This window comes from Symphalangus syndactylus, chromosome 7 (genome assembly GCF_028878055.3).
Source record: "Symphalangus syndactylus isolate Jambi chromosome 7, NHGRI_mSymSyn1-v2.1_pri, whole genome shotgun sequence".
In the NCBI taxonomy this organism is placed as follows: Eukaryota; Metazoa; Chordata; class Mammalia; order Primates; family Hylobatidae; genus Symphalangus; species Symphalangus syndactylus.
The window spans coordinates 139,829,242-139,854,050 of record NC_072429.2 but is presented as its reverse complement, the minus strand read 5'-3'; the positions used below and the strand labels follow the sequence as shown (position 1 = coordinate 139,854,050).

Sequence of the window (24,809 nt, the reverse complement as noted above, 5' to 3'; positions counted from 1 at the left end):
GTGCGTGCCACCACACCTAGCTAATTTTTAAATTTTAGTCATTTTTTGTAGAGCCAAGGTCTCGTTTTGTTGCCTAGGCTGTTCTTGAACTTCTTGCCTCAGAAGGTCCTCCTGCCTCAGGCTCCCAAAGTGCTTGTATTATAGGCATGAGCCACCACACCTGGCCTATTCTATTTTGGTATAGCTAAATTTGATAATACTTTGTGCAGATTATTTGTATCTATGTTTATGAGGGATATCTGTTTGTAATTTTTTCCCTTGTAATCGTTTTATCAGGTTTTCATATCAAGGTACTGGTGTTCTAATAAAATAAGTTGGAAAATGTTCCCTTTTTATGTTTATGTATATGATTAATTATGTAAAGTTTAAGAAACACATTAATCTGTAGTGATAGTAATAGTAGCCCTTTCGGTGGGGTACTATTAATTAGAAAGGGGCGTGAAGATAAAACATTGATGGAAATGTTCTGTGTCTTGGTCTAGGGTGGTAGTCATAAGGATGGAGATAAATATACACACATATGTATGTATGTGTATTTTAAAAGTCATTGAGCTGTTCACTTTAAGATTTGTGTATTTTATAAATTATATTATTAAAATCAGACTATAAATGTGTCTCCCACTTAACATTGCATTTCTGAAAATCAAGCATTTTTCTATTTTGCAAAGGGAAAATTGTATACATCAGCAGAAAGCATTAAACCAGTTTCTTAAAAAAACTGAAAAGACTAGATGTGAACAAAATCTAAAATGTAAGATTGAAAAGATTTAAAACATGGTTTCTGATTACCAGACAATATGGTTAACAGTTGTTTGTATGTGGAAAATGTGCCGGCTCTTCACTAAATATTACAATGTATGATAAAGCAATATACCATGAAATAAAATTGCCAGAAAAAAAAGGCAGGCAAAAACCTACAATAAAAAAGAAAGTGCTGGGTGCTGTGGCTCACGCCTGTAATCCCAGTGCTTTGGGAGGTTGAGGTGGGTGGATTGCTTGAGCTCAGGAGCTTGAGACCAGCCTGAGCAATACGGTGAGACTCCGGCTTTACAAAAAATACAAAAAAAATATTTAGCTGGGCATAGTGGTGCGACACTTGTAGTTCCAGCTACTTGGAAGCCTGAGGTGGGAGAATTGCTTGAGTCAAGGAGGTTGAGGCTGCGGTGAGCCGTGACTGCACTCCAGCCTGGGCGACAGAGCAAGACCCTGTCTCAAACAAACCTATAATTATGAAGTGAGATTTGAGGCCTGTAGAAAGTTGGGGAAGGAGGTGAAGAGCTTGAAGCAGTCCTTGTAATTGGTCAGGGAATGGGGCAGATGGTTTTGGAGAGAATGGGGCAATTCAGGCCAAGAAGTTATTGAGATGTCCAGTCACTTCATGTGACTATAGAGCTGGGGAGATTTCATGATGTTCTTTCAGTGATTGATGATTTAGAGTAGGAAAATGGGAAACTAGAGCTTTGTTTACATTCCCATTGGCTGTATTCTTAATTTCTCTGTTTGGGGTTATAGGAAGTATTAGGGTATCTGTAGAAGAAAGACTTCTATAGCAGTCACTTTCAAGGGTTGGAGTCCCTTAATACTCTGATTTTTGGCCTCCTTTTCAAACTGTGATTATGAGACCCTACAAATTAAGTCCTACAAATTTTACTTGGATTGTAACTTGAGACTTTTCCATACATACTTTTGTTTAAAATTATGTACGAAGTTTTGAAGATATAAATTTATATTGGCCAAAAACTGTTATATTGAGAGATGTGTGTAGTCTTTCATATTAAAAAAAAAAAGGCAAGGGAAAAATCCAGAACCTTGTTAACCAGGGAGGGAGATGTTCTGTGAGTGATGCTAGAGTGTTGTATTTCCTTCAAGGTCTGTTTTGTTACCTCCCCCACTCTTTTATTTTTCTAAGAAACAAAATACTGTTAGAATATCATACATGTTATTACTGTTTTTTGACTGTGAAAATCTTGCTGTTTTGTAAAATTCGCAGAATCAATGAGATGGTAACAGCCCCTGACTATTGTATATTCTTATTTTAACTTTTACGTAACTTCATAATGGAGTTGTATACTCATGGTAGATTCTCAGTTTAGAAAAAAACCTGTATTTTTTTTAATAGGACAAGCTTTAGGAGAAATTTTTAAAGGAACATTTGTGTCTAATTTGGTTATTGGATTATGAATACATTTCAAATATACCAGGTGTTACCATAGTAAGGATAGTTATCTTTTGTTTCCTTTTTTGACAGGCATTCATAAAGATATGAGGGGTAACAGGAAAGATGTTGATTAGGACTAAGTAATGATTCCATGGGAGGGTCTCAGTGGATTTCTGTTTAAAGAATATTCCTACTTTGAACTCCCCTTTTCTTGGCCTTAGAAAATTCAGTTCATCCTTCTTTAACAACTGTTATTGTCTGTTGAATGCTAACTTTGTTTCATATATCTTGGTAAACACTTTATATTTATTATTTCAACTCCCACTTTACAGATATGGAACCTGTGGTGACTTAAGAGTTGTATAATTGTGAGGGCTAAGCACAGTCCTTGTTATTAAATGACAGGTACTGCTCCCTTTCAAGATCTTGTTCAGATGTCACCATCTATAAAGCTTTTCTTGATATGTGCTATTTCTGTAAAATTTCTAACCTTCTCCAGTTGTAGGCTCAAATACTAGATTGGGCTTACTTCTTTAAAATTTTATTTTGGGGATTTAGATGAAGTTTTAGCTGTCCTGTAATCTATAGGTCTTGCTCATGCAAAGTACATAATGACTCAAGGTAGAGATAATTTAGTCTTGAAATTCTGAGGGATATACTTAACCACTCAAAGTCTTCAAAGCCATAAGAGTTGAAATGCTGTTGTAATAAATTATCTATTGTCCTTACTGTGGGTCGTCTGCGTATAGAGTTTCACCCCTCCCCTTCCCCTTCCCCTTCCCCTTCCCTTCCAACAGAGTCTTGCTGTGTTGCCCAGGCTGGAGTGCAGTGGCACAATCTTGGCTCACTGCAACCTCTGCCTCCTGCCTCAGCCTCCCAAGTAGCTGGGATTACAGGCACATGTCACCAAACCCAGATAATTTTTGTGTTTTTAGTAGAGACAGAGTTTCACCATGTTGGCCAGGCTGGTCTCAAACTCCTGACATCCCAGAGTGCTGAGATTACAGGTGTGAGCCACTGTGCCCGGCCCAGTTTCACGTATTTTATTGTGGAAAAATTCTGGTAAAACGTGGTATGTTGAATGCATTCTTATACTCAAAATTGAGAATTAAGTGAAATTTGGCATGTTCTCTCTCTCCTTGGCTTCTGGAATCCTGGCAAGAGACTGAAATGTTCTTTTCTGTGGAAACTGGTCTTAGCAAAGGGCTCGATTTGGACATCAGGAGAATTGGCCCCTTCTGAACGGCTGTGATATGGTTTGGTTGTGTCCCCACCCAAATCTTATCTTGAATTCCCACAGGCACAGTGGATTTAGCATCATTCTTAAAGGCCCTAGGATTTTCAGAATGGGAAATGAGTGTTGGCTTCAGCTTAAAATCACCAGCTGCATTAGCCCCAATGAGAGTCAGCCTATCCTCTGAAGCTTTGAAGCCAAGCATTGACTTCACCTCTAGCTGTCATAGTCCTAGATGGCATCTTCTAATAAAAGACTCTTTCTTCTTCATTGTGTCATTTAGTGTAGCCACATTAATCAGTGATCTTAGCTAGATCTTTTGGACAACTTGGTGCAGCTTCTCCACCAGCACTTGCTGCTTCATCTTGTACTTTTATGCTGTGGAGATGGCCTTTTTTCCTTCAACCTTATGAACCAACCTCTGCTAGCTTCAGACTTTTCTTCTGTAGCTTCCTTACCTCAATTTATAGAACTGAAGATGGGCTTGCTCTGGATTAGTCTTTGGCTTAAGGGAATGTTGTGACTGGTTTGATCTATCCAGACCACCAAAACCTTCTCAGTGCCAGCAATAAGGCTGTTCTGCTTTCTTATCATTTGTGTGTTCAGTGGAGTAGCATTTGTATTTCCTTCAGTAACTTTTCCTTTGCATTCACAACTTGGCTTTTTGGCACAAGAAGCCTAGCTTTTGGCTTGTTTCAGCTTTCGACATGCTTTCTTCACTAGGCTTACTCATTTCTAGCTTTTGATTTAAAGTGAGAGGAATGGGACTGTTCGTTTCACTTGAACACTTAGAGGCCATTGTAGGGTTATTAGTTGGCCTAATTTCAATATTATTGTGTCTTGGAATAGGGAGGACTTAGGAGAAGTGGGAGAGATGAGGTAGCAGCGGGTTGGTGGAGCAGTTAGAGCACACACATATCAACTAAGCTCGCTGTCTTATGTGGGTGCCATTTGTGGCACCCTAAGACAGTTACAATAGAAAATCAAATATCATGAATCAGCATCACAGAAATAATAATAATGAAAAAGTTGGAAATAATTGTGAGCATTACCAAAATGTAGCACATTTGGTAAAGTGGGCATGTGCTGTTGGGAAAATGATGCCCATAGACTCTCTCGATGCAGGGTTGCCACAAACCCTTTAATTTGTTTTTTGTTGTTGTTGTTTTTGTTTTTTAAAAAAGGGGGGCAGTTGGATGGATTATCAGTTTCTATGATTGTTGGGGAAGGCAAATTTTACTGGGCTAGGGAAGAAGGTACAAGTTGAGTATCCCTGATCTGAAAATCTGAAATTCAATTTGCTCCCAAATACTCAGCTTTTTTGAGCGCCGACATGATGTTCAAAGGAAACTTGTTGGACCATTGCAGATTTTGTATTTTCTGATTTGGGATGTTCAACCAGTGAGTATAATGCAAATATTCCAAAATCTGAAAAAATATGAAATCTGAAACTCTTCTGGTCCTAAACATTTAGGTAAGGGATACTCACTATAGTAGAGAAGAAGGCAGAAAGGACCAGAGTGGTTATTCAACAGTTTAGTAGATTGAACCAGCACAAGATAAAGCAAGCATGTGTTGGAATGTCTAATATAAATTTTTTCACTAGGACCAGTTGGAATATCCGATTGTGTCCTCTTCATTCGGTAAATCAGATTGAGCATCTGTCTTCACAGTACTGAAAGTAGTGGAAACAGTGAGATCTGCTTGTTGTCTCTTCACTGGTATTCTTAGTATAGGCTTCAATCTTAATAACTGTGCGTTTCTTAAGACATTGTGTCAAGTAACTCATTTCATTGATTTACTTGTTATTGGTATGTAAATATTGTACTTATTTTTGAGGTATATGTGATACCTGTATATAATATGTGATGATCAAATCAGGGTAATTAGGATATCATCTCAAACACTTTTCTTTCCTTTGTGTTGGGAACATTACAATTCTCATTTTAAAATATACAATAAATTATTAACTGTGATTTTCTTGCTGTACTATCAAATACTAGAATTTATTCCTTCTAACTATATTTTTGTACCCCTTAACCTACTTCTCTTTATCCCCTGTACCCTTTCCCTTCCCAGCCTCTGGTAACCACCACTCTACTCTATACTTCCATGGGATTCACTTTTTTTAGCTCCTAACTGAATGAGAACATGCCATATTTGTCTTTCTGTGCCTGGCCTATTTCACTTAAGGTAATGACCTCTGGTTCCATTCATGTTGCTGCACCTGACAAGATTTCATTCTTCTGTTGCTGAATAATATTCCATTGTGTATATATACGACATTGTCCATGTGGGTTCCATATCTTGACTTGTGAATAGTGCTGTAATAACAATGGGGATGCAGGTATCACTTCAATATACTGATTTCCTTTCTTTTGAATATGTATTCAGTATTGGGATTGCTGGATCATGTATTCTATTTTTGTTTTTTTGAGAGACTTCCATACTGTTTTACATAATGGCTGTACTACTTTACATTCCTACCAACAGAGTGTGGAAGCATTCCTCTTTCTCTGCATCCTTGCCAGCACTTGTTATTTTTTGTCTTTTTTGTAATAGGTATTATAACTGAGGTGAGATGGTATCTCATTGTGGTTTTAATTTGTATTTTCCTGATGATAGTGGTGTTGAGCATTTTTTCCATATACCTTTTGGCCTTTTATATGTCTTCTATTGAGAAATGTCTATTCAGATCTTGTGCCCATTTTTAAAACAGGAGTATTTATCCTTTTGAGGTTTTTTTTTAGAGACAGGATCTGGTATGTTGTGTCTTTGTTCTCTTTGGTTTCAAATAACTTATTTATTTCTGCCTTCATTTCTTATTTACCCAGTAGTCATTCAGGAGGAGCAAGTTGTTCAGTTTCCATGTAGTTGTGCAGTTTTGAGTGAGTTTCTTAATCCTGAGTTCCAATTTGATTGCACTGTGGTCTGAGAGACTGTTTGTTATGATTTCCATTCTTTTGCATTTGCTGAGGAGGGTTTTACTTCCAATTGTGTCGTCAATTTTAGAATAAGCACGATGTGGTGCTGAGAAGAATGTATATTCTGTTGATCTGGGGTGGAGAGTTCTATAGATGTCTATTAGGTCCGCTTGGTCCAGAGCTGAGTTCAAGTCCTGAATATCCTTGTTGATCTTCTGTCTTGTTGATCTGTCTAATATTGACAGTGGGGTGTTAAAGTCTCCCACTATTATTGTGTGGAAGTCTAAGTCTCTTTGTAGGTCTCTAAGAACTTTATGAATCTGGGTGCTCCTGTATTGGGTGCGTATATATTTAGGATAGTTAGCTCTTCTTGTTGCATTGATCTCTTTACCATTATATAAGGCCCTTCTTTGTCTTTTTTGATCTTTGTTGGTTTAAAGTCTGTTTTGTCAGAGACTAGGGTTGCAACCTCTGCTTTTTTTTTTTTTTTGCTTTCCATTTGCTTGGTAAATATTCCTTCATCCCTTTATTTTGAGCCTATGTGTGTCTGCACATGACATGGGTCTCCCAAATACAGCACACCAATGAGTCTTGACTCTTTGCCCAGTTTGCCAGTCTGTGTCTTTTAATTGGGACATTTAGCCCATTTACATTTAAAGTTAATCTGGGACACAGCTAAAGCAGTGTTTAGAGGGAAATTTATAGTACTAAATGTCTGTAAGAGAAAGCAGGAAAGATCTAAAATCAACATCCTAGCATGACAATTAAAAGAACTAGAGAAGGAAGAGCAAACACATTCAAATGCTAGCAGAAGACAAGAAATAACTAAGATTAGAGCAGAACTGAAGGAGATAGAGATACAAAAAACCCTTCAAAAATCAGTGAATCCAGGAGCTGGTTTTTTGAAAAGATTAATAAAATAGACCGCTAGCCAGACGGATAAAGAAGAAAAGAAGAATCAAAGAGACACAATAAAAAATCATAAAGGGGATATCACCACTGATCCCACAGAAATACAAACTGCCATCAGAAAATACTATAAACACCTCTATGCAAATAAACTAGAAAATCTAGAAGAAATGGATACATTCCTGGACGTATACACCCTCCCAAGACTAAACCAGGAAGAAGTTGAATCCCTGAATAGACCAATAACAAGTTCTGAAATTGAGGCAGTAATTAATAGCCTACCAACCAAAAAAAAAGCCCAGGACCGGACAGATTCACAGCTGAATTCTACCAGAGGTACAAAGAAGAGCTGGTACAATTCCTTTTGAAACTATTCCAAACAATAGAAAAAGAGGGACTCCTCCCTAACTCATTTTATGAGGCCAGCATCAGCCTGATACCAAAACCTGGCAGACACACGAGAAAAAAAGAAAATTTCAGGCCAATATGCCTGATGAACATCGATGTGAAAATCCTCGATAAAATGCTGACAAACCGAATCCAGCAGCACATGAAAAAGCTTATCCACCACGATCAAGTCGGCTTCATCCCTGGGATGCAAGGCTTGTTCAACATATGCAAATCAATAAGCATAATCCATCACATAAACAGAACCAATGACAAAAACCACATGATTATCAATAGATGCAGAAAAGGCCTTCAATAAAATTCAACACCCCTTCATGCTAAAAGCTCTCAATAAAGTACGTATTGATGGAATGTATCTCAAAATAATAAGAGCTGTTTATGACAAACCCACAGCTAATATCATACTGAATGGGCAAAAGCTGGATGCATTCCCTTTGAAAACTGGCACAAGACAAGGATGCACTCTCTCACCACTCCTTTTCAACATAGTATTGGAAGTTCTGGCCAGGGCAGTCAGGCTAGAGAAAGAAAGAAAGAATATTCAAATAGGAAGAGAGGAAGTCAAATTGTCTCTGTTTGCAGATGACATGATTGTATATTTAGAAAACCCCGTCATCTTAGCCCAAAATCTCCTTAAGCTGATAAGCAACTTCAGCAAAATCTCAGGATACAAAATCAATGTGCAAAAATCCCAAGCATTCCTATATACCAATAACAGACAAACAGCCAAATCATGAGTGAACTCCCATTCACAATTGCTATAAAGAGAATAAAATACCTAGGAATACAACTTACAAGGGATGTGAAGGACCTCTTCAAGGAGAACTACAAACCACTGCTCAAGGAAATAAGAGAAAATAAGGAAAATTCCTCAAGGATCTAGAACCAGAAATACCATTTGACCCAGCAATCCCATTATTGGGTATATATCCAAAGGATTATAAATCATTCTATAAAGACACATGCACATGTATGTTTATTGCAGCACTGTTCACAATAGCAAAGACTTGGAACCAACCCAGATGTCCATCAGTGATAGACTGGATAAAGAAAATGTGGTGGCCGGGCACGGTGGCTCACACCTGTAATCCCAGTACTTTTGGAGGCCGAGGCAGGTAGATCTCCTGAGGTCAGGAGTTCGAGAGCAGCCCTGGCCAACCTGGCAAAACCCCATCTTTACTAAAAATACATAAATTAGCTGGGCATGGTGGCGTGTGCCTGTAATCCCAGCTACTCAGGAGGCTGAGGCAGGAGAATCACTGGAACCCGGGGGCCAGAGGCTGCAGTGAGCCAAGATTGCGCCGCTGCACTCCAGACTGGGTGACAGAGCAAGACTCCATCTCAAAAAAAAAAAAAAAAAAAAAAAAAATGTGGCACGTATACACCATGGAATACTAAGTAGCCATAAAAAAGGATGAGTTCATGTCCTTTGCAGGGACATGGATGAAGCTGGAAACCATCATTCTCAGCAAACTAACACAGGAACAGAAAAACAAACACTGCATGTTCTCACTCATAAGTGGGAGTTGAACAATGACAACACATGGACACAGGGAGGGGAACATCACACACCGGAGTCTGTCGCAGGGTTGGTGGTGGGGGCGGGGGGTAGGAGAGGGATAGCGTTCCGAGAAATATTCGTAATGTAGATGACGGGTTGATGGGTGCAGCAAACCACCATGGCATGTGTATACCTACATAACAAACCTGCACATTCTGCACATACATCCCAGAACTTAAAGTATTTAAAAAAAAAAAAAAAAAAAGGCAGGATGTTGCTTTCTTGCCCAAGCTGGAGTTCATTGAGCATGATTTTAGCTCGTTGTACCTCCAACTCCTTCTATTGAGTTTTCTGAGCTCTTTATAGATTCTGGTTATTAATCCGTTGTCAGATGGGTAGTTGCAAATACTTTCTCCCATTGTTTATGTTGTCTTTTTACTTTGTTAATTGTGTCTTTTGCTCTGCAGAGGCTTTTTATCTTGATATAATCCCATTTGTCTTATTTTTGCTTTAGTTGCCTATATTTTTGAGGTCTTACATTGAAAAATCCTTGTCAAGATCAGTGTCCAGAAGTGTTTCCCCAGTGTTTTCTTACAGTAATTCCATAGTTTCAGGTCTTAGAGTTGAGTCTTTAATTCCATGTGGATTTGCTATTTTGTGTATGGTGAGAGAGAGAGAGAGATGTAATTTCATTCTCCTGCATACAGTTATCCTGTTTTCTCGGCACCAGGTATTAAAGGAACTATCAATTTCCCCATTGCATGATCTTGGAGGCTTTGTCAAAAATGAATTGGTTGTAAATGTATGGATTTATATTTGAGATCTCCATTCTGTTTCATTGCTCTGTGTGTTTTTATGCCAGTACCATGCCGATTTGGTTACTATAGCTTATTGTAATTTTTGAAGTCAGGTAGTGTAATGTCTCCTGCTTTGTTCTTTTTACTCAGGATTGCTTTGGCTATTCAGGGTCTTTTGTGGTTCCATATAAATTTTAGGATTTTTTTTTTCCTATTTCTGCGAAGAATGTCATTGGTATTTTGATAGGGATTGCATGGAATCTGTAAATTACTTTGGGTATTGTTGTCATTTTAACAATATTAATTCTTCCAATCCATGAACATGAAATATTTTTCAATTTTTTTTTGTGTGTCCTCTTCAATTTCTTTCTTTTTTTTTTTCTCTTTTTGAGACAGTCTCACTTTGTCACCCAGGCTGGAATGCAGTGGCACAATCTTGGCTCACTGCATCCCCCACCTCCCGGGTTCAAGCTGTTCTGATGGCTCAGCTTCTCGAGTAGCTGGGATTATAGGCATGTGATACCATGCCTGGCAAATTTTTGTAATTTTAGTAGAGATGGGGTTTCGCCATGTTGGTTAGGCTGGTCATGAACTTCTGGCCTCCAGTGATATGCCTGCATTGATGTCCCAAAGTGCTGAGATTACAGGCATGAGCCACCACACCCAGCCCCTCTTCAATTTCTTTCACCAATGTTTTATAGTTTTCCTTATATAGATCTTTTACTTCTTTGGTTAAATTGACTCCTAGGTATTTGATATTTTTTGTAGCTGTTGTAAATGTGATTGCATTCTTGATTTATTTTATACATTGTTCATTGTTGGTGTATATAAATGCTACTTATTTTCATATGTTGATTTTGCATCCTGCTACTTTACTGAATTTATCAGTTCTTAAAGCTTTTTGGTGAAGCCTTTGGGTTTTTCTAAGTATAAGATCATGTCATCTGTCAACGAAACTAATTTGACATCTTCCTTGTCGATTTGGATGCCTTTTATTTCTCTTGCCTAATTGCTCTGGCCAGGACTTTCAGTACTATGTTGAATAAAAGTGGTGAGAGTGGGCATCCTTGTATTGTTTCAGATCACAGAGGAAAGGCCTCCATATTTTCCCTCAGCTCGATGTTAGTTTGTGGATTTGTCATATATGGCCTTTTATTATTTTAAGATATGTTCCTTCTGTACTCTATTTTTTGGGAATTTTTATCATGAAGGGATGTTGAATTTTATCAAATGCTTTTTCTTCATCTGTTAAGATGAGACCGTATGGTTTTTTCTTCTTTGTTCTGTTAATGTGATATATCACATTTATTGATTTGCATATGTTAAACTCTCCTTGCATCCCTGGGATGAATCCTACTTGATCATGGTAATTGATCTTTTGAATGTGTTGTTCAGTTTGCTAGTATTTTGTTGAGGATATTTGTGTTTACATTCCTCAGTGATGTTGGCCTGTAGTTTTCTTTTTTTGTTGCATTGTTGTCTGGTTTTGTTATAAGGGTAATACTGCCCTTGTAAAATGATTTTGGAAATATTCTCCCCTCTTCAATATTTTTGAGTAGAAGAGTTTGCAGTAGAATTGGTATTACTTCTTAAAATGTTTTTTGTAAAATTCATCAATTGGCTTATTGAGGTTTTCTTGTTTCTTCATGGTTCAATCTTGATAGGTTGTATGTGTCCAAGAATTTATCAGTTTATTCCAGCTTTTCTAATTTGTTAGCAAATGTTGTTCACAATAGTCTCTTTAAGAGTCTTTGTATTTCTGTAGTAATCGGTATAGTGGCTGAGTTCCGAGAAAACCAAGGGAATCTTGGTCAACTCTTTTTGGTTTATTTTTCTTTTGGTAATTGCCTTTTATTTCCTGACCTAGAAAGTCCCTTAGCCAGAGTCAGAAGCCCACCCAGATTCAAGGGGAGGGAATACAGATTCCACTTATTAACAGAAAGTGTATCAAAGTTACATTGGAAAAAGGGCATATTAAACATTAAGTAATTTCATGTTAGCTGCTTTGTCTAGTAAAATCAATTTAGGAAATTTAGGTTAGACTTTTTACGAGAAAAGAAACTCAAGCGTTATAGAAAAGACCAAAATGATGGAGAAGATAACTTTTATACCAGTTTAGTTTAAGGAGTCACTTTAACTAGAAATATTACCCAGATTCTTAAAGCTCTTCAAGTTAGGTCATAATTTCTTTTAATTTAGCTGTCTCAATTTGCATTCCTTTGCTTATTCTCTCATGTTCTAACAGCGAGCTACTTCTCTTTCAACACCCTCCCTCGCCACTCTCCCTCCCCTTTACAGCTTCAGCAAACGTCCCAAGTTTTATTAAAGGGTCAGTGTACTTAAAGCATAATGAGGTGGTTCTCTTGGTGGGATCTTAACATGTACAGTAATTATAAATGAGGGAATTCTGGAGTAAAGAGTAGGGTGTTTATTATGTTTCTTGCATTTTTTTCCCTTTTTTGTATGTGCTGCATTATGTAGCATTTACATCAGGTTGTGGGTTGAGCCTTGGAGCTTAACTCCAGAGGTTATTAACACTTTTTTCTTCACATCTGGACTTGGAACTGCCCTATTTCTTCAAGAGGAGAAGAAAGAGTTAGGCACTGAGAACCCTTGTTATGTTTCCTATGTTAATTAAAGGGAGACCTAAAGTTGTAGACAGCTGAGCAGCAATTATTGACACTCCATCTTCTTTCCCATTCCAGTCCGCATTTGGTCTCTTGCCTACAGTGATTTAAGCTGGGCAGCCTGGCTAAGCCAGGACTCAGTAAAGTGTAGTCAGCAGACTAATGTTGGTGCTGGAGCTGTTAACAGCCTAGGACAAGATAAGGAAATTTGGTGTAAGCATCTAGACACCTTACAGCAATTTGATAGTAATTTTATGTCGATTGATTCTAATGATGGAAATTTTGTGCTTGGCTTAGGTATGTCTTTTTTTAAAAAAAAACTTCTTTTTTCTAGAAATTCCTTTTCATTGTATTTTACAAAAGTATTGGTCTGTGATAGGTTGGAAATTAAAACTGGTTCTTCATCACAGATGATTTGAAAAGTACTGGTCTAAGCCATGTAAAAACAGTTTTTGGTTTTAAAATCTTTTCATTTCTGCCTTGATAACTTATTGAAAAAGATATTATGTAGTGTGCAAAAGTGACAGATCTCTGTGAATAATTAATCTTGAAAAGTTTTTAAAAATGTAATTGGCCGCAGAAACAGAAGGGCTACAATAACAAAGCCCTGTTAACAGATTATCTTGCCATGGTGAGGGGGGTAAAAGACTTTTTTCATTTAGAGACACACAAAGAATTGGCAGCCCCAGCTGTTCAACTTTAGCCATGGATCAGAAACAAGTAAAGAACTACACAAACAACACAGGGAAGTCTGTTAATTGGTAGAAACAGAACAGTCATTGTAGCAGAAAGCAACTCTTGGGACTTGTCATTCTATAGTTGAGGCCGTTTTTTGAACTGATCAAACCGTGATGAGTGCCCAAAGAGGTGACCCAGATGCCAGGATCTCAAAACCATCAAGACCAAGAAAAACATGGAGACACGTGAATGCCACCAACAGGGTACTTGGGAGGTTAACAGCTTCAGACACAGACCTTCCCGGAGAGAGCTGAAGAAGGCCTGATGGCAAATATATTGCCTATTTGAGAATTTATAGCACAGATCAGATTTTGACAAGCAGATAAAACATTAAAGTGTAAAACAAAATAACATTCTTTTTTTTTTTCTTTTGCTAAGTTCTGAAAGGATAGGAGCAAAATCACATTCTATAGTGGAAAACTGCCTCATTCTGGTAACATTGTAACAAAGGTTTATCTTTTAAAAAATGTTTTGGCCTATTTTTTGAAGACCTATTTATGAAGACCTGTTTATGGAGAATCTCACCATTGATTTTTGGGCCACAGAGGTATATTTGGATTGTGTGGTATTTTTGGTTTAGCTTCTCTCCCGACATACTCCATATTTATTCCAAGTAGTGTTTTTTCATTGCTAGCATGTCTTTTCTTCTGATGACTTGTGAAGTATAATCTTTTCTTCCAGGAAGCAGTTGATACTATGAATTTAGTTGTCTTTATCTTCTAATTTGGGCTTCAAAAGAGTTAGCTAAAATAATCAGAAGTATAGTTGTTGTTTTACTATCCAGCAGTCTTGTTGCATTTATTTATTTATTCCAGCAGTTTATTTGTAGATTCTTTTAGATTTTCTTCGTAATCTATGCATAATTATAGTTTTACTTATATAGTTTATGAATAATGATGGTTTTGTTTGTTCTTCCCCAACCTTTATGTTTTACCGCCCCCCTTTTTGGGGGGGGGAGGGGGGCGGCTATGGTACTTGGCAGTGACTTCCAGAACAATGCTGTACGCAGGTGGTAACGGTGGGCATCCATGTCTTATTTCCAGTTTGGGGAGGGGAAATTTTTTCCCCACTAGTATTTACATTTCATGTAGATACTCTTCGTCAGATATATGAAATCTCATCCTATTTCTAGTTTGCCGTGAGTTTTTATCATGAGTGGTTGGTAAATTTTATCATATGTGTTTTCTGCATGTATCGAGGTAACTGGCCCTTCTTTCTGAAAATGGTGAATTACACTGATTGCTTTTTGAATGAATACCTTTCTTCTATTCCTAGAATAAACTTTTGGTCATGCTATGTTATTCCTTTAAAATATTGCTGGATTATACTTGTTAAGATTTTTGCATCTGTGTTTGTAAGAAAGGTAGACTTCTATTGTTTCTCATCCTGTTCGGTCAGGTTTTGATATCACTGTTCTGCAGGTGTCATAAAACAAGTTGGGAAATGATCTGTATCTGTTTTCTGGAAGAATTTGTGTAAGATTAATATTTCTTAATTTGTTGAAAGAATTAAAATGTTCCTTTGTGGGGAGAATTTTAGATGGACTATTTTAAATAGAACAGTCTAGTTTCATTTTACATTGTTTCATTTTGCCGTATTGTGTTTTGCAAGGAATTGTGCTTATCTAAATTTTCAAATCCATTGGCATAGTTATTAATAATCCCTTATTGTATTACTCATTATCTCTTACCTCTTAATATCTTCTTCATTCTTGATGTTGCTAGTTTCTCTTGACTCATTTTATCTTTGATTAGTCTTAGGTGTATCAGTTTTGTTTTTTAAAAGAGTAACTTTTTATTTTGTTCTGCTTTTAAGTTGTCCTTTTAAATATGCATTCTTTTTTTAATTAAATTTTTATTGCTACATAGTAGGTATATATATATTTATGGGGTACATGAGACGTTTTGATATAGGTATACAGTGCGTAATAATCACATCAGGCTAAATGGGGTATCCATCACCTCAAACATTTATCATTTTTTTGGTGTTACAATATTCTAATTATACTCTTAGTTATTTTTAAATGTACATTTTTATTGACCGTAATCCCTAGTTGTGCTACCAAATACTAGCTCTTAGGCATTCTATTTTTCTATGCGTTAACCATCCCTCCTTCACAGATGTGTATTCTTAGAGATACTCAACCTTCGCTTCTAATACATGAATTTAAATATGTAATTTTTTTTTTTTAAAGGAGACAGGGTTGTGCTCTGTTGCTCAGGCTGGAGTGCAGTGGTACAGTCATAACTTGCTGCAGCCCTGAGCTCTGGGCTTAAGCAGTCCTCCTGCCTCAGCCTCCCAAGGAGCTGGGACTACAGGCACACACCACCATGCCCAGCTGATTTTTAAATTATTTTGTAGGGGTCTCACAAGCCCAGGCAGGTGTTGAACTCCCGGCCTCAAGTTGTCCTCCCATCTCAGCCTCCAAAAGTGCTGGAATTACAGGCGTGATTCACTGCGTCCTGCCAAATGTATAGATTGTACTCTAAGCATAGCTCTGTCTACATTCACAGTTTTGATATTTCTTTTCACTGTTATCATTTAATTCAAAATACTTTGAGTTTCTTTTTGACTTAAAGGGTTACTTGAAATACATTGCTTAATTTCCTGACAATAGGACATTTTCTAGTTACTTTGTAATTGTTGTCTAGCCTAATGCTAGACACAGAATATACTCTGAATAATTTTAGTCCCTTGATATTTATTGAATCTTGCTCTTTCACTCAGCGTATGGGCAACTTTAGAAAATATTTCTTGTGTGCTTGCAGAGATTATGTATTATCCTATTAGGTATAGTGTCAATTTCTATGTCAATTAGATCAGATTTGTTAATCATGCTCTTCAGATCTTCTATAGGGTACCAGAAGTTATAAGGGTGTGTTCATGTATACTCAGAAGTGCCGCCCCACACCACATCCCCCATTCCTGAACTTTCCATCTTGGTCACACCTCTCCCATGTGTAACCAATCTCAATGGACTCCCATTTCTACTTTGTGGGGTTATTTTGCACATATGAGCAGATAACATTTATATTTTCTTATTTTCCCCCTTTTATTAAAAAGGTATACTGTGGCTGTGATTTGCACTTTGGGTTTTTAACTTAATAAATCCTGGAATTCATACTTAAGTCAATTATATGGCTCTTCTTCTTTCCTTTTGTTTTTCCCCCAGCAAATTCATAGTACTCCCTTATAGGAATGTACCATAGTTTACTCAATTAGTCTCCCATGAGTGGGCATTTAGGTGTTTCCTAATACTTTGCAAGGCTGCAGTGAATAACCTTATGCATATGTATTTTCATATTGTTGTTAAGTATATCTCTTCACTTGGGACGATGGTAACAAAATACATAAACTGGGTGGCTTATAAACAACAGAAACTTATTTCTCACTGGTCTAGAGGCTGGAAGTCCTAGATCAGAGTGACAGCGTGGTGGAGTTCTGGTGAGGGCCCTTTTTTCCAGGTTTCAGACTGTGGACTTAGATCCTCAGGCATATCTCTGGAGAGCAGAGAGAGGAAGCATGCTCTTGGACTTTCATAAGGGCACTAATCCCATTAATGAGGGCTTCACCATTATGACCTCATCTAGTTCAAATTACCTCCAAAAGACCCTACCTTGTAATAGCATCACATTGGGGAGTATAGTATCAACTTACGAATTTTGGGAGCACACAAACATTTAGTTGGTAACAGTATATCTTTGACATAAATTCCTAGAAGTGGAATTACTGGATCAGAAGGCACATGTGGTTTTGTTATTGTCAAATTCCCCTTTATACATACTATAGAAAATTCACATTCCCATCAGCAGTGTATGAGAGTTCCTGTTTCCCCACATCCTTACCAACAGACAGGGTACTGCTATGACCTTTTTAAAAAAATTATTTCACAGTTGTTTATATATTTATATTTTCACAGAAGTAAAATTCCCATAACATAAAATTCACCATTTTAACAACCTCAAAGTGTGCAATTGTTTTTTAGTATATTCAGCCATCACCATGATCTAAATTCAAACCATTTCTCTCATCCCCAAAAGAAACTCCTTATCGACCTTGCGCGGTGGCTCACACCTGTAATCTCAGCACTTTGGGAGGTGGAGGCCGGTGGATCACGAGGTCAGGAGATCGAGACCATCCTGGCTAACATGGTGAAACCCCATCTCTACTAAAAATACAAAAAATTAGCTGGGCGTGGTGGCGGGCGCCTGTAGTCCCAGCTACTCGGGAGGCTGAGGCAGGAGAATGGCTTGAACCCAGGAGGCGGAGTTTGCAGTGAGCCGAGATCAGGTCACTGCACTCCAGCCTTAGGTGACAGCGCAAGACTCCATATCAAAAGAAAAAAAAAAGAGACTCCTTATCTATTAGCAGTCCTTCCCAACTCTGCCCTACCCCCAGCCACTGGCAGCCAGTAATCTGCTTTCTTCTCTATAGATTTGCATATTCCTTCATATAAGTGGAATCACAATTTGTGTTCGTTCACTTCTGGTTTCCTTGTAGTATAATGTTCTCAAGGTTCCTCCATGTTGTGGCATGTATCAGTGCTTCGTTTCTTTTTATGCTGAACAATATTTCATTGTTGGGTATACCACATTTTGTTAATCTGTTTATCCATTGATGGATGTGGATATTTGGGTTATTTTCACTTTTTGGTATTGTGGATAATGCTGCTGTGAACATTCACATGTGAGGGTGTTTCATTTTGTTTTATGTCAGGGTCTCTCTCTGTCACCCAAGCTGGAGTGCAATGGCATGATCACAGCTCACTGCAGCCTCGACCTCCTGGACTCAAGCAATCCTCGGCCTCCCAAGTAGCTGGGAGTACAGGCACATGCCACCATGCCCAGTTAATTTTTGTGGTTTTTGTAGAGATGGGATTTCACCATGTTGCCCAGACTGGTCTTGAACTCCTGACCTCAAGCAATCCTCCTGCCTCAGTCTCCCAAAGTGCTGGGATTACAGGCATGAGCCATTATGCCTGGCCATGAGTTTTTATTTGGACATACATTTTCAGTTCTTTTGGGCATATGTCTACCTAGAAATGGAATGGTTGGTTCATGTGGTAACTCCATGTTTAACCTTTTGAGGAGCTGCCAAACTGTTTTCATAGCAGTTGCTCCATTTTATACTCTTCCAGCAGTGTAGGAAGGTTTCAGTTTCTTTACATCCTTGCCTACACTTGGTATATCTTTTTAATTAATTGTCTGGATTGTCTTTTGCATTCTTTTCTATCATTTCTCCCCTCATTTTAAAATAATTTCTATATATATATAGGCTATTAGCTTTTTTCTGTGATGTATGGTACTTGTGTTTTTCTTTTGTGTTTTTGGCATCTTTTGACTTGGTTTATGATTTTTTTCCTTTTACTATGCTGTTATACCATTTTTTTTTAACAAATTGGAAAATGATTTGGATGAAAAAGGTATTATTTGTGCTTTGTTTGATACTAACAGAGGGTCGGCCCTTTTCTTTGCTGGGCAGATAGTGGGGAGCTGACAGGGTCTGGCTCTGTCGCCCTGGCTGGAGAGCAGTGGCACGATCTCGGCTCACTGTAGCCTTCCCCTTCTTGGCTCAAGTGATCCTCCCCCCTCAGCCTCCCAAGTATCTGGGACCACAGGCATGTGCCACAACTCCTGGCTCTTTATTGTATTTTTTTGTAGAGATGGGATTTTGCCAAGTTGGCTAGGCTGGTCTTGAATCTTTGAGCTCAAGCAATCTGCCTGCCTCAGCCTCCCAAAGTGTTGGGATTATAGGCATGAGCATCTGTGCCTGGCTGGATCTGTGTGTGTGTGTGTGTGTGTGTGTGTGTGTGTTTTGAGACATTCTCACTCCGTGGTCCAGGCTGAAGTGCAGCAATGCAGTCACAGCTCACTATAGCCTTAACCTCCTGGGCTCAAGCTATTCTCCCACCTTAGCCTCCTGAGTAGCTGGGACTACAGGAACACGCTACCACGCCCAAGCTAATTTTTGTATGTTTTAGTAGTGACAAGGTCTTGTCATGTTGCCCAGACTGGCTCAAACTCCTGGGCTCAAGCAGTCTTCCCGCGTCAGCCTTCCAAAGTGCTGGGATTACAGGCATAAGCAGCCATACCTGGCCCGCCACGATGGATCTGAGCAGGGATTGTACTCCAGGTTTACAAAGCTCCCTTTGCTTCTGCACCCAGCTGTTCTCACTGCAAGCCTGGGGATGTCCTGACACTATTCTGGTTTATTCCTAAGGTCTTATTCCTGTTTCCTAAACCCTTTCACTGTTTTAAGAGGCTCCTTCTCAGTTGGGGTTCAGGATTCAGTAACTGTCTTCAGGAGACCACCTGCAGAGTGTTTGACACGGTCTCCACCCCTCCTTCTCACCAGAATCCAAGATTTGATCTCTTGCTGCCGAAAGCTATGCTGGTTTCTCTCCCATTAGCAGCCTTTTCCTGTCCCTTCAAGCTCTGAAGGGCTCAGAATTGGCAAATGCCCTGTGGGAAAAAGCAGCCAGCTGTTAAGTATCATTTCCTGTCTTCGTCTGTGTCACTCATTGTCTTGGTTGCCTCACAATATCTTTGTCTTGAGCCCTTCAAACATTGAGTTAAAAAGATTTTTAATCTGGATTTTCATTTTTCTCAGTGGGTGTTTAGGCTTGTGCAGGCTATTGCTTCAAACTCAGATAGAAGTCCTTTATCGCACTTAAAAAATTTAATTGTGCATGCTTTTTTCGTTTTGTTTTCATTTGCTCCCTGTCTGATTCTCCTGTTAACAATGAGTTGGTTAAGCCAGGGACCTTATTTTAATTATAGTGTTTTTAATCACCAATGCCTAGTATATATAATGACTACTCATTGAATTTGTGTTATATGAAGAAAGAACTTTTCTCTTAGGTAAAGTTTTCAAAAGCAGGCAGCTAATTAACAAATTTGGCTTTGCTATGAGATTTTCTAACAGATTTAAAGGCTATGATAAAAAAAGGGGTGGGGGTGGGGATGTTACATTGTAGATACTTTTTGACACAGCTGAAATTGGAGTCCTGGCTTTTTAATAATTTGTTCAACAAATATTTATTCTGTAAATCAGGTCCTACTCTGGGTATGGGGAGAGACAGCAATTATTTTAGTAGGTTAGGTCTCTGTTCTCCTCAGGCTCCTTCTGCATATAACATATCAAGAGAGAGTATAGGACATTTGATATAAATAACATATCACATTGTAATTGGTAGATTTCAAGTATTATACACAAAAAATTATTTTATTCTCTTAACAGAATATGACAGATACCTAGCATCTAGCAAAATAATGGCAGCTGCTTACCTTGACCCCAACTTGAATCACACGCCAAATTCGAGTACTAAGACTCACCTGGGTACTGGTATGGAACGTTCTCCTGGTACAATGGAGCGAGTATTAAAGGTCTTTCATTATTTTGAAAGCAATAGTGAGCCAACCACCTGGGCCAGTATTATCAGGCATGGAGATGCTACTGATGTCAGGGTAAGTACGTTTTTCCATGAGACATCTTTAATGTTTATTTAGGTTAAAATGTAATGGCATGTATGAAAAAAGATAGTGTAATAATTTTTATTTAACTTATCAGGGACTTTTCATATTACAGAAATGTTGTTTTTAATTATAAGATTTATTAGTTAATATGTGACTGACCAGCGTTCTAATTGTTGTAAAGTTTCTTAGAAAAATAATGACCGAATCATATTTTAGTCATAAAATGCCATTGACTTATTTTTCCCTCCTAGGTTTTTTTTTTTTAAACTCTTGGATGAGTACTAGGAAACAATGCAATTAAAATAGCCTGTAACTCTCATGAAATAAACTACTTTTCTAGAAAGTGTAATTTTGAAGGTATTTGCATGACTTCAGATAGGATAATTTCCTTTAAAACTCTTGAACATATGCTGTGTGTCAGACACTGTGCTAGGTTCTGAAAATGTAAAAGGTCCCTGTGAAGTCTTTGATCTTACAGCTTAGAGCCTGTAGAGGGAGAGACATCATGAATGTGATTATAGTACGGTGCAGAAATGCCTCACGGGAGGTTGTTGTGGAAGCTTGGAGAAATAATACCTTTTAAACGTAGAAGTTAGTACTGGAAAGGATTTCCTTTGGGTCTGGGAAGGTGAGTAAAGATAGTGTTACAGAATTGTGGGAGAAGAGCACTCTAGGCAAAGGTGACTACATCTTTCTGAAAGTGGGGAATGAAAAGGTAGCACTGTGATTTCAGAAAGCTGAGTTCAGTATTTAAATATTCAGTATTTGCTTTGATGAAGTGTTAAATACCTCCTCTTTCTTACCCTCTCCACCTAGTCTATATTCATCTTTAAGGAGAAGTTTCCAGTGACAAGGAAGTTTAGATACGTCTTTTTTCTTTTCTTTCTTTTTTTTTTTTTTTTTTTTTACAATAACTAAATTAATTAATTTGCTCCTCTCTAACTTACATGCCCTTATTATTTTTAACCAAAGCAAAGAGATTCGTAGAATTTAGATTTAAGGCTAACAGGTCGGGCATGGTGGTCCATGCCTGTAATCCCAGCACTTTGGGAGGCCAAGGTGGGCAGGTCACTTGAGGTCAGGAGTTCGAGACCAGCCTGGCCAACATGGCGAAACTCCATCTCTACAAAAAATACAAAAATTAGCCAGGCATGGTGGCACATGCCTATAGTCCCAGCTACTCAGGAGGCTGAGACAGGAGAAACACTTGAACCCAGGAGGCAGAGGTTGCAGTGAGCTGAGATCGTGCTACTGCACTCCAGCCTGGGCAACAAAGTGAGACTGTCTAAAAAAAAAAAAAAAAAAAAATTTAAGGCTAAAGTCTTGTATATAAATTTTACATAATTTTTGTTACCTCTAAATTTTAATATTAGTAAACTATTCAAATGGATTAATTATTAAAAATATGATAGCCTCTTTTTTACAAACTCTTTATGAAGCTGGTTAGCTTTTTTGCGTTTCTGTTTTTTTCTATTTCTGTGTTTTACTTTTAGCTTTATAAAACACTGTCATTTGGTAGAGAGGCCTGCAATGAGCATCCTGCCATAAAGTTTATCAGATAATTCATACTGGAAAGAAACCTTGTAGATGTAACTTTATGTAAGGCTTTTAGTGTATGTTCTAGTCTTCGTAGATTTCAGATACAGTGAATGAGGAAACTCTTCAATAAAACCATTGTATCAGCCCTAATGAACTTCAGAGCATTCATACAGGAGGGAAACCTTTCAAAGATTATGAATTTGACAAGACATTTAGCAAAAATGTTCAAGACTTACATCAGAAAACTCACCTAGGAAAGACTGTAACAGATGTGCTATGGTTTTAGTATCAAACTTTCTGCATGTAAGGGGATTACTACCATAGAGCCAGTGTCACTGCAGGCATGTCAGCCTTTAGCCAGTGTTAAAAACTTCCTAGTCATACATCCATATTGTGAAGAAAAATTTACATCAGATACAAATGTATAAGTTATCAGAACTCATTTATCAAACTTGTGAAGATCAATCTGATCAAATCTATGTGGCCACAAACAAGGTGTTTTATTTCACAGTAATTGGCAAATTATCAGTCAGTGATTTTCAGATTAAGGCAGAAAAATCACAATTGGCATTGAATTCACCATAGCCCTTTCCTGGGATAACATGAGGTTCTCATGATACTGAGTCACTGTAATGGAAGATTGGATATTATTCGTAACCCACTTCCATTGAATGCTTTAATGCTATAACATTTGAAAATGCAATATGATAATTGTAAATTAATGAGTGGATTTGCACATCTGAACAAAGGGACTGAACAACATAAGAGGTATCAGACAAAGGAACATTATGGATACAGAGTATTGTCAGGTAAGAGAAAAATGGAAGAAACACGACAGCATTTGAAGGCCTGATGACCTTAGAACAGGAAGTGGGACCTGATGACCTTAGAACAGGATTGTAGGATTTAGATTTAAGGATTAGATTAGTAAAGAATCTAAGTATAATTACTTGTCAGAAAGAAACTGACCATTGAATAGCGTCAAAGGGGATGCCACACAACTATTTTCTGAAATGATACGGCTTATTGTTATTCAGGTACTGAATAATTCGATTCAGTCTTAAACTCATTATAGCTATGTTGCCCATTATCGTAGCCATGTGCAGTTGTTGAGCACTTGAATGTGGCTAGTCTGAATTGACATGTGCTATAGTATAAAAATATATATACCACATTTCAAAGAGTAAGAAAACAGAATAAAATATATCAATGTGTTATGATTACATGTTAAATGATAATACTTTTGATATAGTAGGTTAACTAAACTATATTACTGAAATTGAATTCACCTGTTTCTTTTTTTTTTTTTTTTTTTTTACTGTGACTACTAGAAATTTTAAAATTACTTATGTGGCTTGCATTATATTTCTGCTGGACAGTTGTGCCCTATAGAAAGCAAATTCTCAGAAAGACTGCTTGGATCAGGAAAAACAAAACCTTTTGAGGAGTTTAAAGATTTGTTTTCACCAAGAATATCTGGATTTTTGTAACATTTCATTATAGAGCCTTTCTCATGCTTCAGTTAATAAGTATTAGTGCTTTTACAATTATGTGTGCCAATTGTATGTTAATTAATGTTTGGTTGTTGAAAAGATTCTCAAGATTTCACGGTTTATAGGCAAAATCCATTACAGCAACAGTAGTAAACTGATACTCATTGAAGTGATCTGGAGATCTTGGGTACAGGCTTCTTGGCCTTGGACATGATTTTTCTGTAGATGTGAAACCATTATTGGCTTATGTGTGAAGCACCTCAGTATGAGGAAGTGGTGGGGATCTGTGAGAGGGTCACACAAGCACTCTCCATCTACATAGCCAGCCTCCACCTGTGGACCTCCCCAGGCACTGCCAAAATCAGGTACACCTTGTCAGTCCAGTTATTACTACAAAATCACACTGACAAGCTGGAATGTTCTGCCCCCCAAACAGCTCAGGATCCCATGATCACAAACATCACTTATCTTGGCCATAGCTTTTGCCAAGTGTCAGTACCATGCTTCAGGCAGCTCTAGAGGTAAGTGTGGATTCAATCTAGAACAGCCAAGAGAAACCCAGACTGTACAGTGTTGAATAAGACCAGTCATCTAGAAACATGGCAGTGATAATTCAGAAAAATAATGACATAAAATTCCAAATTCTACCAGAGAAATCCCCTATTTAGGAGAAAGAATGACATTTACACCAGACTTTTCATCAGCAATACTGGATGCAAGAAGACATTGGAACAGTATCTTCAAAGGGCTCAGGGAAAATAATGTGTACTTTAGAAGTCTGTATCAGATAAATTATTAATCAAGATAATGTGAAATGAAGGTATCTGCAGAGAAGTAGTGACATAGAAAGCTAATAGCATGGGCTCTCTTTGAAAAAAAATTAGATGATATAATGCAGCATGGAAAAAAGTTGAGCCCATGAGAAAATACTGTAGCAGGATGCAAGAGACTGGTCCATTGTCATACTTGCTGCCTTGTATGCTGTCTTGTACCTCTCTTAATGTCC

General features: G+C 37.8%; 1 protein-coding gene across 13 annotated transcripts in view; it reads left to right on the top strand.

The window, feature by feature from the left end:
- PTK2 (protein tyrosine kinase 2) overlaps positions 1–24,809 on the top strand; it is a 345,258-nt gene that overhangs the window by 84,815 nt on the left and 235,634 nt on the right. For 11 of the 13 annotated variants that reach the window (XM_063643575.1, XM_055287368.1, XM_055287364.1 and 8 more), the window contains one exon: positions 20,536–20,762. In XM_063643575.1, the coding sequence (XP_063499645.1) occupies positions 20,536–20,762 (227 nt within the window). Of the gene's footprint in view, positions 1–20,533; positions 20,763–24,809 lie in introns of those variants that run through there. The other 2 variants (XM_055287380.1, XM_055287389.1) reach the window with 2 other exon arrangements.